At 45.6% G+C, this 16,000-nt stretch overlaps 1 protein-coding gene across 3 annotated transcripts in view; it reads left to right on the forward strand.

The window, feature by feature from the left end:
- Positions 1-14,209, forward strand: part of LOC146205520 (LIM domain-binding protein 2-like) — a 300,230-nt gene extending 286,021 nt beyond the window's left edge. For all 3 annotated transcript variants that reach the window (XM_084590235.1, XM_084590236.1, XM_084590237.1), the window contains one exon: positions 11,906-14,209. In XM_084590235.1, coding sequence (XP_084446361.1) covers positions 11,906-12,187 — 282 coding nt within the window. In that variant the 3' untranslated portion in view covers positions 12,188-14,209. The remainder of the gene's footprint in view (positions 1-11,905) is intronic.
- The last annotated feature ends 1,791 nt before the right edge of the window (positions 14,210-16,000 follow it).

The raw sequence follows: 16,000 nt of genomic DNA on the forward strand, positions 1-16,000 counted from the left end.
TTATCTATTCCAGGCCTGAAACCTTGCAGTGAGCACTGCAATTGTCCACAACCATGAGGACCTTCCATTTTCAGCTCCAAAACGCTGGTCCAGCTGATGAAGCCAAGATTGGAACATGCTAGATGTCATCCAAACCTTCCTGTTGTCTTGATATTCAATTGGAAGGCGCCTCGCATTCTTGAAGCATCTCGGCTTCTGTGCCTTTCTGACGACTATGAGCGGCAAATGCTTTGTTCTGGTCATGTTGGTGGCAATAAGCATAGTAACCCGTTCTTTACTTCTTTTACCTGCTGTGTAGGGGTCACCTTTGAAGGTGATAGTTCGTTCTAGGAATGCCTTAAAAACAACACTGTCTCGTCGGCATTGAATACATTCCAAGCTTCGAATGCAGCCAGGTGTTCACAAAGCCCGATGGTACGCCACTCCTCAATCGCGTCTTTGTCCACGGCAGCTCTTTCGCCACACACACTTTTAAGTCAGATTGTGACGGCTTCTGAAATGAGCAAGCAAAGCTTCAGAAGCTTCGAACTCTTCAATGTTCATTTTCGCGGCGAACCTTTCGGCCTGGTTACAAATGAGTGGCCCACTCACAGGGAGGTAGGCCTCATGTGCGTTTCTGATCCATCGCAGTACGGCTTCTTCTAGTTCAGGGTGGGCCGCCGTCCGCAGTCGTTTTCTTTTGGCACTGTAGGCTTCACTGTCAAATGCCTCCATAATGCTGCTTCATTCTTTACATAGGTGGCCAAGATGGTCCTTTTAACATTATACTTGTCCATCACATAGCGGCGTGAAACACCGTCCTTGAGAACCTTCAGTATTTCTACTTTCGTCGCTAGGTCCTTTGCTGGTACTTTGGCCGCTTTGCTGGGCACCCACTCAGAATCAGCGCAGTAAACACGCTGGCAAAGCGCACAATTGCCAAAAATGGCGTTGCCTTACGGTTAAATAACCGCGATTGTAGCAGCAACACGCAGAAACGGGACTTTCTGTCGATAGGGTTAAGCGGACGACACCAACATGAATGCTGCAATACCGTATTTACTCGCATAATGCTCGCACCTTTTTCGCAGAGAATTTATGCTAAGTTGGGGGGTGTAACAATTATGCGGGGAAAATTTTCGAACAAATATTTTGGAGCGCTAAAAGCAAATAAGCAAATTTAAATAGATGTGAATCGGGATTCTTAGGTCAGCTATTATAAATATAACCAAAACATTACTTTCAAGCAGAACTTACCCTTGTTATAAAAGTACAGGGTCGCCAAAAGCACAAACTGCTAAAGCACTTTATTTACCGCACGCAGCCTCATCATCACTCCCCGTGTTTCGTGGTATAATGCTCACAGCAGACCATACAGTTCTATTCTTTATCCGAGTCCGTGTCGACACTGCAATCGCTGTCTCCTGTAGCGTACTACGTAGAACTCGTTGACGCCGAAGTGCCTGCTGGCAGCGTGGTTGCTATGCTGTAGCGCATACTCGAATGCTTTCAGCCTAAAAGCTGCTGTATAACTTGCGTACCGCTCCACCGTGATGCGGCACCAAGAACAAGGTAGACGGTGGAACAAAGCAAGTAACACGGACTGAACGAAGGAACAACGAAAACGAGACGCCGGGACACCTCGCAAAATGGCGACGACTATGAGCATCATGAAGGTAAAAAAAAAAATTTTAAAAAGACGAGCATAATCTACCCGAGCACGGTAGCACCGCCTGGTAGCGCGTGCACACGAGGCCAGCTGGGGTCAGTAGCGCTCCAAAGATGGCGCTTGTTACTACTAGCAGACGACTCTCGGTGGTAATATTGGTGGTGCGATGATTATGCGAGGGAAAAAAAATTTATGATTTTTGACGCCCCATGTTAGGGGTGCAAGCATTACGCGAGTAAATACGCTACAACAAAGCACAAAGAAAGGCTAACCTCACTTCCCTCGCCCTCTCTCACTGCTGATGACGATGACCATACGATAGCCTACCAGCCGTACAGTAGCGCCGCTTGTGACAGTTTTCTTTCTTTTTTCTTTTTGCTCACAGCGCACCTACTTGACGGGCTGTAGAGTGAAGTCGAATTAACTGACGCACGGCAAAATTTGTTTAAATTAACGAGAGTTTCGCCCCATAGACTCCTATGTAGAATTGTGGGGACCTCGTGTGTACGTCTAATTACTATTCGATTTTCTGAATTAATGGGGGTCGAATTAATGAGCTTTCACTGTACTTTAATTCAGACCTGCACAATATTTCAGAATTTGTTGAGCAACCTTCACACACCCCATAGGAACGTGTGTATTCATAACTGATGTTTCGGACTGTGTGGAGCCCAGAAGCTCAATTTTTCGCAAAAAAGTAGTTGCCGGCAAACAGCAGAGGTTCCTTTAGAGCGCAGCTCTTTGGCGCCCGTTCCTGCATTTCGCATCGCCGTTAACCAGCTCCGCAGCTGGGGCAGCACGCGCTCCTTCCCCAACACCCCTCCCGCTTCCTCCGTGGCCATAGAGTTTTCTTACTTTTACCTAGAGAGATAACTGTGCTGCCATCTATGGGAGTTTACATGGAGTTTCCAGACGACCAGTTCAGCCACCTTGGGCGCTCAAAGCATCATGGGCCGGAGAGCTACCGAGTGCAAAACTACAACTTTTGGCCAAAACTAATGCAAAGATAAATGTTGTTATACCGTAAATGTCCTAACATTCAATATTGTGACTATAAATTTCAAAAAGTGAGAGAAACAGCATGTCAGTGTGAGATTTATCCAATATAAGCGATGGCTCTTTCTCCTATTGGCATAGTTTTGAGCAGCACAAATACCAATATTTCGCCCTTAATAGGCACACTTTGAAAAGAGAAAAAATGTTTGGAGATATTTATGGTTGTGCAATCACTTAAGCAAGTTTCTAGTGGTATTTCGGGAAACAGAAACCTTTTATTGGCGACGTCTGCTTTTGCGCTTTCGCTACTACGGCTTTTGCGGTCTATGTACGCACCTCGAGATGATGATGATGGAAAAAACATCATAGTAACGCCACTCTGTGCACCCGAGAAAAACCGACTGTCCCGCATCAAGTAGCACACCGGCCCATGATTCTTAGCGCGCTCATGGTGGCTGAAGTGCAGCACCTTCAGCTTTCCCTCTAGTTAGTGTAAGAAACTCTGTGGCGGATACCGCTCGTGTTATCGGATTGTTATCTGATTGCAGTCAGATGTGCTCACTTCATTCACTACTTCCTGTGATTTTCCTCAGTTGGTGTTCACGGTTCTTGTGATGGTCATTCTCCTTGCATAGACTTCTCGCTTCACGTGGCACACACACAGTGGTGCAAGGTATGCACAATGGTGTGTTCCGGGCCATTTTGGTGCTGCCGCAGCTGTCTCGTATCGAAGACACGTGGAGCGGACATTAAAGCATGGCCCTGGCGCAGGTACAATCCAACATTAGACGCCTTTAGAATGCTGCATGCAGCGTTACCATTACCGGACTACTGGAGCCCCACGCACTGGCACGCATGTCCGCAGCTGCTGGTAGCTGGCACCATGTGGTACCCTCATGGTAATCTGCGAATGTGCACTAACGGTGTGTTGAGCTATGTGTACTCCAGCATTGGTGACACGGTACACGGTATGCTAAAGGTGTCTATTTTCACTTGCAAACAGAATGCGTGACTTGCAAACAGAGGGAAGTGACTATTAAATTCAGGAACTTTTTGGACCGGTCGATTATTCGGGCTATTTTTTGAGCCCTGCCGAATTTTTTTTAATCAAGCCATATGTACAGGTGCGGACATAAATAAACGGAGCGTGCTTTTCTCTTCAAATTAAAATAACTTCTTCTGCACTGGAGATAAGAAAACAGCATTTGTCCAGGTGAAAGCGCACTGGCGTCTACTACCGGTTCGCACATACCACGATATGGCCAGTTTTAATTATGCAACTCTGAAAAATTTGAGAATGAAAGAAATAGCATGCTAAGTTTACTTTTGTCCGCACCGGTACATATACCTGCTTGGCCTAGAGTAGCATGTTTCGATACAAGGGTCTCACTGAATCTCAAAGGAGAAGAAGCCCGAATTATCATCCAAGCCAGTCAGTGCCTGGCCATATCACCTGGCATGCTCATGATCTCTCGCTCACAATGCCAGCGCCAGATTTCCTGGAGAATGGGGCCTTTAATGCTGTTGCGTTAAAATCTGTTGGTGAGTGTACACTGTAGTCACGGAAGTAGTTAACATGTTAGTAGCACCTGCCACAGTGGCTGAGCGGCTGTGGCATTCAGCTAGCTGCTCAGCACTGACGTATGATTGAATCCTAGCAGCGGCAGCCATAATTCTGTGTAATGCACGATGTCAGTCCAAGTTGGGCTTCTTCTTACAGCTGGTTATTCCCTTGGTTTGCTGGGAAGGAAAGTTGTTTTCGCTCAAAGTTTCTGTTGAGCCCCAGGTATGGAGTTTCACCCTCTCAAAGATAGACATATCATTCGACGTCGTCCGCAGGCTGCATTTAAGTAAAGTCTTTATGATACCCTAGCATAGTATTTAAAGGTAGGTTGTGTTCACTTCCTCCGCTGCAGAGATACCGGGCCAGCCGCAGCGAGAGGGCTCAGCATGGCGCAACCATCTGCTGAAACTTGACTTTCTTGATCTATTTAAAATACGAATTCCTGCCTAAACCATGATTTTTGCACTCTTTAATGCGACCAAGTAGTCAGATCTACCAGAATATGTAATATGCCTGTATTTTTATAGTGGAAATGTCCCCCCAAATTTTTTCATAGTTATGTTGTTCCTGCAGTTGTCTGTATTAATATTAGAAAAATATCAAAATGTGGCTGCTAATACTGTGAAAAATGCTTTAACCCACAATTTTTCTCTGAATGGTGGGAAACTAGGGAGACCGCAGGAAGTGAGAGCAAGGTTAATTTTGAAACTAAGTGAAAAGTGTGTGATGCCGTAACTTCAGAATTAGTCACCAGCTGACTTTTTCGTATTTGGTGGGGCACGAAAAATGTGCTGAATGATCGAACAGTTGAAAAAGTCTGAACTTCAAAAAATCACTTTGCTGCAAAAACACTGACTTGAAAAATTCCAAACATCAACATTTCCTACATTGTTTGTAAGCAATAATATTGTATATTGCAGCCAAAGCCATGCTTTCATGGCCACACCACCTCACATTGCCAACACCAGACTGTGTGTTGTGACTGCTGGTCATGCTGTGACTGCTCCTTAGTGCATTCTCACAAGGTTCAGTAACACTGCTTTCACAGTACCGTTTTGAAGTGTGAAAGAGCATGTTGCCTGTAGTGAGTGAATGCAATTTCCTTTTCAGTTGAAACAGAATTTTCAGTTTCAAATTATTGCTGCATACATATATGTCAACTCTAAATATTAGTTGATTCTCCCTCTACCTGTCACCTGTGTTAGTGCCTGAACTTGCAAGTCGTCACGTTTCTGGGTGAAAGAATAGATACTGCAAGTTACCTCATCCTTTGGTCAAGGCTGAGAATACTCGTGCACTTCTCATATGAGCTTTGCCATTATATAAAAGTAACGTGGGCACTGCTAGTATTGATCTGGGCACTACACTTGAGCCTGCATAGTGTCTGATGCCGCGCACTTACGGTGTACGTGCAGGTATATAGCACATATGCCTAGGAAATGTTTGTGCTGCAGTGCCATCCCGGAGGAGGTACGTTAAACTAAGAGCACGCAAAACAAGCGTTCCATAAATATTAGTTGCTCGAGACCGATACCTAGAGGTTTTGAATATGAAACATTTGGATTCAGTCAAATAATGAATACTTGACTATTCAACCAGATATTCAAAATTATTACATGAATTCATTTGATATGTTGTGTAATTCGATATACAGTAGGACCTCGATATAACAAAGTAGTACGTTTAAGGAGAAAACTGTTATATTGCGAACTTCGTTGCATCAAGGTTTTTGTCTTTCAGTACCTCAGATGAAATTGCGCATTCTTAGAACACTGCCGTTCCGCTTTATTTTGCCCATGTGCATTGGCGACGATATTGCAAGCAATTTTAGAAAAAACATCAAGCAAATAGAGCGGCAACAGTAGTTCGGTAAAGCTTGGTTACCTCAAAATCTCATAGCTCAAAATATTAAGTCGAAATTTTCTGTGGAGCCGAGCCGCTCCCCACGGTGCTGTGCATTTCATTTCTCGGCGAATTGCGGATATTTTGAAATCTTGACTGATAGATGGAGATACAGTGTAATCCACTTATAACGATACCAGATATAACGATATATCGGTTATAACGATCAAATAATTTAGATTTATCAATTTTCCCATTGCCCCTATGTAAAAATAAACCACATATAACGATACGATTATCGGCGATATATCGGATACAACGATAGAATTTTGACCGCCTGGAAAATATTTACTAGCAAATTTCGTATAAATATTTGCGAAAAATAAAATTATTTGATTAGAATGACGCGAAAAGTGCCGCAAATAGACCGTTGTGGAGAAATCCGCAAGGAGGCGATGCGTACGGCCTTTGGAAGCGAGCGCCATCATCATCGCAATCGCTGAAGAGAGAAGGTGGGGAGAAGGGGAGCGCGTCCTTGGCCGTTGTACGTGGAAGATGGCGCCGACTAAGCGGAAGGCAATCTCTGTCGAGGTGAAGCACCAAATTCACCAAGATTTTCGGCAAGGCTTCAAGGTGGGAAGCCTCACTAAAAAGTATGGGCTTTCGCAGTCGACGGTTTCAACCATAATCAAGGCTGCAGATGTCCTCGAGAAAGCCGGCTCCAGCGGCCACGACGACCAGCGAAAGAGGGTTAGAGACCCTTTGTACAGTGATGTGGAAGAGTCTCTCTACCAGTGGTTTCTGAACGCTCGCAACCAGAATGTTCCCATCACAGGACCGATTCTTTGTGCAAAGGCGAAGAAATTCGCTTTTCTTCTGGGACGAGAAAACTTCGAGCCCGGCGGAGGATGGATCCAAAGATTCAAAGATCGCCACGGCATTGTTTATAGAAACGTGGTCGGGGAGGCTGCCTCGCTGGACGTGTCGGCGAAAGACGAGTGGCTGGCGACGAAACTGCCCGAGCTGTTGGAGCGCTATGAACAGAAGGACATTTTCAATGGGGACGAGACAGCGCTTTTCTACGAAATGCTGCCTTCAAGGACGCACGCTCTCAAAGGAGATCCGTGCAGCGGTGGGAAGCACAGCAAGGTCCGAGTGACTGTGTTTTTGTGCGCCAGCATGGACGGTAGCGAGCGTCTGAAGCCTTTTGTGATTGGGAAATCGAAGAGGCCCCACTGCTTCAGGAACCAACACATTCCGGTCCGCTATCGGAATAACAAGAAAGCGTGGATGACTCGCGACCTGTTTCAGGAATGGCTGCTTGAATTTGACGGCCTAATGGAGCAAAAGAAGAGGAAAGTGGTTCTAGTCCTCGACAATTGCACAGCACACAGCGTCAGCGTGAAGCTGACGTCTGTCGAGTTGCTGTTCCTGCCCCCGAACACCACGGCAGGTCTGCAGCCCATGGACGCAGGCGTAATTGCCAATTTCAAGGCCCTCTATAGACGTCGTATGCTCGAATGGCTGATCTTAAAAATAGACCGTTTGGGATCGCCAGAGGATGCTTCCGGGCCTGCTCACCTGAAGGTGAGCTTGATCGAAGCGGTGCGGTTTGTGTATGGTGCGTGGTACGAAGTGAAGCAGTCCACAATCCAGAACTGCTTTAGAAAAGCAGGCTTCGTGCGCCACGACTGTGCGGTCTCAGAAGGGACAGATACAGATGACTTGCTCCCCGAAACTGCCGATGTGTGTGCACTATGGGATCATGTTGCATCTTCCGACAATGCCGGCGGCGCGCTCTTGGAAGACTTTTTAAACGCTGACTGCGCTGCTGCTTCGTGTGAGGAATTTACCGATGAGGCCATTGCCGAGGAGCAGCGACAAAAAGCGGCATCGAGCGATGGTGAAAATAGTGACGACGATGACGGCACCATGGACAACGATGGCAGTGACACCACCACGCCAGCTCCATTGTCGTCACGAAGTGCCGTACAGTCCATCCAGTCGCTGATAGGCTTCATCCATGCTACAGGACTGCCGCACATGTACGCGCAACAACTGGAGACTATGCAGACTGAAATTATCAAGCGTCAGCTGCCGCTCAAGCAAGCGCGGATTTCAGACTTCTTTAAGCGAGATTAAGTTATTTATTCCCTTTATATATAGTACAGCAATAAAGTGTTGAGTGTTCTTTAGTGACTAGCTTTGTTTTATCCGATTGAATCGTCGCTGGCAAGTAGGTAAGTCTGCATGCACGGGCAAATGTATGTGCGCTCTCTTGTTTTGTTTTTTTTTACTTTTTTTTTGCCGGTCCAGATATAACGATAATCGGTTATAACGATCGGATTTTCCCGTTTTCTCAATATCGTTATAAGTGGATTGCACTGTAAATGTCTCCACTGAAAAGTTAGCGCGAGCTAGCTTCGAGTGTTGCTGCAACAACTGCTAGAAGGGTGTGGCATCACCGAAAACGAAACCAAGCGGCACTGCGGAATTCCATTCACGGCGTCAAGCAATACTGCGATCCATTACTGGCTCCCGCGGGCTGATGGGAATGAGATGTGCAAGCAAGAGGTCTCCGCAAAACAGCGTGGCTGGCTTTGTGCACCATGCGTGTGGCGGGATGGGATTCACTGATCAGGGACTACGACAACATTGGACAGGGCATGATGGTTTGGTCTATGGTGTTTAATGTCCCAAAGCAACATAAGGGATGCCGTAACGGAGGGCTCCAAAAATTTTTACCACCTGAAGTTGTTTAACATGTACCAACTTCGTACAGTACATGGGCCCCCATATGTTTTGCCTCCATCGAAACAGCTGCCACGTCACCGGAATTAGCAGTCCAATGCCCTGATCGCTGAGCCACCGGGGAGTGAAAGATTGGTGCGAGTTATCTGAAGCAGAGTTCAAAAATAAGGAACCTTTATTGTACAATTTATGCATAAGGTGACCCACTTCATGGTGCGGTCATGAAGTCTGTTATTTTTGCCTAACATATGCTCATGAGCGTTGGCATTATATGGCGCTCATAGGTGGCTGCTGCTACCAACGCTTGTTCGTGCTTTTGCCGACAGCATACCTACGCAAATTCAATGGCATTGAGCACTTCCGTTATCATAGGCATCTGCACTGCCTCCTTGGCATCTTGGTCTATGTCATCCCCATCCTTCACGGCGGCTTTTTTTTGCACACTTTCAGTTATTGCGCTGTCGTCCAGCTCTTCTGTTGTGATGGCTCATTCATCACTAGTGATGAAGTCTTTAAGGCTTACATCCCCGGCAACGCCGCCTTCCTCGCATAGCTATTGCCAAGTGTCAGCAAAATCTGACTGTGCAGGCGCTTCGTTGTCTTCCGCATCTGAAGAGTCTCACGCTGCTTTAATGCCAGCCTTTCTAGAGCAGTTGACAATTCCTTGCTGGTTGAATGCCAGGACGCAAACAACATTACTGCGCCCATAAACACGTCAGTCTTGGTGTCCCGTTCGTGGTGCATGTTCAGTAAAATTCACTGAATCATGCGCTTCTTGTATGCACACTTCAGGCTTTTTGATCATGCCTTGATCCAATGGCTGGATCAAAGATGTGCAACTTGCGGGAAAAAATTCCAGCTCGACGTTTGCAAGCTCCATGTTAACATAGTGCGCCAAGCAGTTCTCCAGGAGAAGGCAGATTTTCCTCCTCTGCTGCCCATTTCTTCATTCAGCTCTTTCAGCCAGTCGCTGAACAGGGCTCATCTTATCCAAGCCTTCGCGTTACTCACATACTTGATGGGCATGCTCTTTCCTCTGAGGCAATGCAGTCTTCCACTTACTCTGATAACCAGCGGCTTGCATATATCAGTTCCGTCCATGTTCACACATAGCAACACATTTAGTCGTTGCTTGCTCTGTTTGCCACCATGGCAACATTCAATTTTGAGAGCCAGGGTCCTCTTTGGCAGACGGCGGTAGAATAAAGGCATTTCATCAGCGTTGTAGATGTCCGCGATGTCATAGCTGGCAAGAATGCCCGGAACGTGGTCACGAAGCCAATCTGCGGCTCCGATTGTATCCGCCTCTGCACATTCACCACTTATTACTTTACCAACGATATTGTGGCACTGTTAAAAATGTTGCAGCCACCCGCTGCTGGCTTTGAATTCGTCACATCCGAGCACGCATGCGAAGTCCAGGGCTTTTTGCTGAAGTATGGCACCACTCAAAGGCATGTTCTTGGCACGCATTTCCATGAACCACGTAAATGTGGCTTTCTCCACGTCGTCCTATGTAGCCGCTTTTAGCCTTTTCCTTGTACTGAGGCCGCTGTCACTGACAGCACCCATTATGCCTTCCTTCGCCTTCATAATGGATGAAAGCGTACTCGGCACTATCTCGTACCTGTCGGCTACCTTCTTCTCGCCGGCTACTTCTTTAATAACTTTCGCTTTAAGTTTCAGGGAAAGTACTTTTCTTTTCCGTGGCACATCACTCATTTGACAATGTACAAACCACAGCTCATAGAAAGCGTTCTTTATTTTTTAAATACTTGTACCGCAGGATTATTAGTGCAAGAAATAGTCTCCGATTACTTAGTGTGCCCTTCTCAGTGTTAATAAGAGCGAGTTGGTAGGCTAGTTGGTTTTGCATGGTGAAGGAACAGCGCAAGGGACGGTTTGTGCTTCCTCGTGTCTGTGTCCCATCCCTCGCGCTCTTTCTTCACCATTCTCAGTGTTGTCAAGTGATTGAGAACAGCTGAGTCTATGGACGCACAGTGGCTGCGAACGATGCTCAGCGCATGAAGTGCATTGGAAGACGATGGCGGGTCAGAACTCATTGGGTTCTCGCAATTACTGTAGCCGGCGAGATGCCTATCCAGATCGGCAATGCTGTCTTCGTCAGCGAGCTCTCTGATAGTTGAAACATGGTCGTCGATGGAGACAGTCTGTTGCTGCAGTCCCATTGCAAACGGCACTTGGGAAGTTGGACAGCTGGCTAAACAAATCAAATTCTTTGAGTGGTTCACCACAGTGTAGGGGTTCATTGCAATTTTCAGATGAGCTCAGGCCAGCCTCTCCGGAAATGCCGAGTTCACAGTGACGCAAGCAATTCTGGATTGTTCCTTTTTTTTTTCCACGTCATTCCATGATGCATTCAACATTGTTATTACACCCAGGAGGTCAGTTTTCAACTCCCAGCCAGTGCGAAGGTTTAGCAATAGCCGTTGCACAAGGCGCTTTTTGTAGCATGCCTTTAGTGCAGGAATGGCACTTTGATCCAAAGGCTGCAGCGCCGATGTTGTGTTCGGCGGAAGGGAACAAAACTCGATGCTGCTGATACTGGCGTTGCAATGATGAGCAGAGCAATTATCAACAAGTAAGCAGACCTTCTGTCCCAGGACTTGAGCCACTTGCCACAAAGTTTGCTTGTCATCCAAGCTTTTCAATTGTACCTGTAGGTTACTTGAATAGAAAGGGCATTCTTCAGGTATCGTAGCAATTAGCTTTTTCCGAGGTGCTGGCGAAGGTTGGTGGCCGCTACACGAAAAAGCCAACTTCTGGGCCGGTTTTGCGCTGCTTGAAGTTCGATATCCTGCGCGCGGCTGCTATTTTTGTTTTATTTATTCATACTTTTTGCTATATATTCTCATTGTAACATTACACTGTTCATTCGATATACAGGGTAATTTGATGTAAATGGGTTCGATATAGTCTGACTTGACTGTATCAGGACCTTGTGTTGCTCTTGACTTAGCAGCATGACTTCGTGCAGCTAGCTTTCACTGGTTTAGAGGGCTTGCCTCACCTCCTCGAGGTAGTTTAGCGCAGCATTTTAGACAGACAGCTGCCTGGAAAATTGCCTCTTTCCTACCCTGCAGGACGTGATGGTGGTAGGAGAGCCCTCTCTAATGGGGGGTGAATTTGGCGATGAAGACGAGCGTGTCATCACGCGGCTGGAGAACACCCAGTATGATGCCTCGGCAGCAGCTGCCAATGGTCTTGAAGAAGGTGACGAGTTTGGTGGCGGCCCCCTAGCGCCACCGCCTGGCTGGCAGGGCCCGCCGCCAGGACCACCACCTGAGCGCAACCCTTCTGCCCCACCTCCGGGCCCACCGCCACCCCCTGAGGACAAGAAGACATCTCCAAGCATCAGCCAATAGGCGCACCAAGCACGTGTGAATGTTGGGCCCATGGTTGGACAGTGCCACTTCCATTTCACGGAAGTGAAGGAAAAACGGCAGGCCTGGCCTGCATCCATCATCTCTATTGCTATAGCAGTGTTGCCCTTCCTCATTTTCTTTTTTTAAACGTTGAGTGCACTGGCTAGATTACTGGCACTGGGCGTCAGTGACTGAAATGTCTGGACGCTGAAGTGATACCAAAGCCTTGCAAGCGGCTTCGTAGCAGGGCAAAACTGGAATCTGGTGCGTATAGTGACTGCACCCATCCTGGTCATCGCGATCAGCTCGGTGAATATGGGGAGCTGCCAGCCTGAAGTCGTGCTGGTTTCTCTAGGTCAGTTTTGAGCAACATTTGTTTCAAGTATGCGTGGTGCTGTCTCATTGTCATGTGCTTTCAGATTTTTGTTTTTTTAAGTGGGAGGGAAAATGGAGGATACAGGTGAATGTCCTAAAAACTTTGCTTGTGTGCAGAGACAATTTGCCTGCAACATTGACCTCAAGACCCATAGAATCATTTGAGCTTCTTTAGCAGATGTAATGGAGGACACCTGCAATCATGGTTGCACTGAAGGGAGCTGGCCGTTTTGATGTTTCTAGATTGTGCAATAAGTGGCAGATTATTTGCATAAGTTGCTCCTTTCTAAGTTATTCTTGACTGTGGCATATTTCAATAGGGTTCTATTAAGCTTTCTACATAGGTCCTGCAGTGTTATTATAATGTAGCATTTTGTTTATAGCAAAACATTATGCTTCTGGACCAGTTCTGTTTCTGTCTCTCGTCTGTTTCTGTTTCTCGTTTTGTGCTTTCAATAGGCATCTTTCCTGATCATATTGCACCATCTACCTTGTGTTTGGTGACAACGAAGTTTGAAAATGCCTGTACCAATAAGTACAGTGTCTACTTGCCCCAGACTATATATTCGCACTGCTTGACAAGCAAGTAGCGTATTCGCACTGCTTGACAAGCAAGTGTGGCGTCAAAAATGCGACGCACACCGTGTTTTCACACTGATTGACAATAGGCAGTATGCCCTTGTCTTGTGTTTCCTTTAGCTGAATATCACATATTTCAAAGTTATTGTGTGTACATGCCAAGAACACAAGACCTGTTCTGGGGACACGTTTATTTTATCCATGGTGTCTAGTTAATTTGCTTCACATAGGGATTTTTAAAGTTAACACGCACAAGCTGTTGCACAAGATGCTATGGTAGCGCACATTCTACTGGGTGTTCTTGTTCTCCCATCCCCACACAGTTTTTTAAAGTTGGGGTGTGTATTATTTAAAAGTATTTTTGCAGACAGTTAAGTGGAAACTATGGTTGCACTTAGTTCTTATACAGGCAGGCCTGTCCTGGAAAGAAACAACGCTAGGCAGCAAAGTTTCGCAGATTACCTGCTAGTTTCCAACATATCGGCTACTTTATGTCGGGAAAGACCTAAGGTTTTGTATAAAGTTTTTTGTTCCGAAGAGGCAGTCTTTGTTTATACAGTGGTTGTCGCAGACTCATTAACCATTTTTCTCTGTAACTTGTGCATTTGACAGATGAGAATAAATCTGGCAAAAGGTGTTTCACCTTTGTTACATCACCATACCCAATTTCGGCTCACTCTGCACTATGTACACCAGTGGACTTTTTTGTGTTTGTTGCCTCACAGTGGTCCAATGATTCATTATCTGCACCACTTTCATTGTAAACTGACCATTTCTATGATCATAAAAGTTGAATGTTGGCTTGGTGGGGGCTCCTGAATGTAGTCAAAATAGGCCATACTAACAGAGTAGCTTTACATGGTGAATCATGTGTTTCATTTTCCTAGATAAGACATGAGCTTGCATTCACATCAACAGCAAAGGTTTGAAGTGCTTGGCATTGTGTATGTGGACAGCAGTGAATTTATAGGACCTTTGGGCCTGATTGTGATGGCAGACCACGTCTTGCAATGTAGTACACCCTGTACAAAAATATGCATTACAGTCATCTACAACAGCTGTGTGAAATCCTGTTTTGCTTTCTTTTTACTGGACACCGTGGCTACTCGACCATTCTGCGCTGGACGTGGTGATGTGATGCACCACAAGTACCTCCCAAATTGGTTTTTATGCCTTAGCTCCTAGTTATGCACCTTGTTGCTATCATAATGTGCAGAGTCAGCTAGTGAAGTAGGCAGACCAGCACAAAGGAGCCTGCGCCTGGATTTATTAAGCAGAGAAGAGGGAAGCGGTGATGGGCCAGTAGCAGTTGCACCGTGTGCAGCTGCTCTCTTGTCATTTGCTCTTCTCATGAGCAGCAGGCAAATTGTTTTTGTGCCAGCAAGAATTGTCCGATACTGTCATTATTTCCTTTTTGATTTATTTTAATCTAATGAAATGGTTCGTTCTGCTGCAGGAGCCTTGATTCAGCTATAAGAATTCTATTTTCCTCCGACATGGCTGGGCTATACATAACCAGGACTTGTCTGTCAACCTATTTTGGCAGTAGAATTCATGGTGTTGCGTAGTGTTTGTTCTATTGCTCATTTCCTCATTTATAGGGACCTACTGCGAAGTTTACCTTTCAATTTGCTTTCTTTGTGATTTGCTTCTCTCTTCCCTATTTTCTCCTTCCTATCTCCATTTTTTTCTCCCATTTGCCAGTTCATCAGTTAGCCTGGCATAGTTCAGTCAGCCTGCATTGAATCACAAGAGAATTAAATGGCTGCCTTAATTAAGGTGCACAGCATTATTTTTTTTTCAGACTTTACAGTGTGGCTGGAAAGCTATGTAGCTATGTGGACCAGCGATGTGGCTGAAGGAGACTACTGCAGTGTTTGTGGGTAGTAAAGTAATCTAATTGTTCTCCAAGATGGTGGCCAGAGTGTGCTAAACATTTTATATTGTTCACAAAAGGTTATGTTGGTATATATTTTGAAATAGTAAATATAGCAACAAAAAAAAAATGTGTTGCAGCTTTTGTTAGTGTTCGTGTTGCACAAGTCTTAATATTGGAAGGGAGCTTATAATACAACTGAAGGCCTTTAATACAAGACATTTGTGAAGTCAACACAAAAGAACACATTGAGGTAGCAATTTCTTTGTTTCGCTTGCTAATAACATTTCAGCACTTGGTTTCTTGCTTCTTTAGACCCTCCCAGTAAACTTTTATGTGGGAGATCTCATGGGTGTGTTGCAAGCTTGCATTAGTTCTAACTGCAAAAACTGAGTAGGATATAAGTTAAAAAAAAAGGTAGAATACAATTAAAGAACTGTTGCTATGAGCAGGAGCACAAGGCATATGTATTATTCTGCTGAACAGTAAACGAAATGGGTTTTTGACTATACCAAACAACCCAGAGGGCATGCAACTGTCGAGCTTTTTGTTCAGGTGACCAGAAAAGCCATAGCAGCAGACTAATTTCTAAGGAATTGTGTGTGACTTACTGCAGACCTGAGTTGTATCTGACTGTAGAGGAGTAGTTAAGCCATGTAGCTGAGTGTTCTATTATGGAACCTACAGCAATAGGCATAAGTCCTCAATTACTGACTGAATTATTTAAACTGTCACCTGCCGTTATTTAATTCTCTTGTGATGCAATGCTTGCTGACTGAACTATACCAAGGCAAACGTCCTGTTCACTTCTGGGGGAGGGTGGGAGGTAACGGGGAGTATACTAGTTTGGAAGGTTATGCCGAGAGCCCAGTAGTCTGCAGTCCAAATGTGGTTGCCACTAAGAGGAGCTAGAGGGTGGCTCCTGTGGAAAGGGATTATCTCAAGGGCAAAGGAATGTGCGATCAGAGTGTGGTGCCACATCA

This window comes from Amblyomma maculatum, chromosome 1 (assembly GCF_055883805.1).
Source record: "Amblyomma maculatum isolate TAMU_Amacu chromosome 1, ASM5588380v1, whole genome shotgun sequence".
Classification (NCBI taxonomy): domain Eukaryota; kingdom Metazoa; phylum Arthropoda; class Arachnida; order Ixodida; family Ixodidae; genus Amblyomma; species Amblyomma maculatum.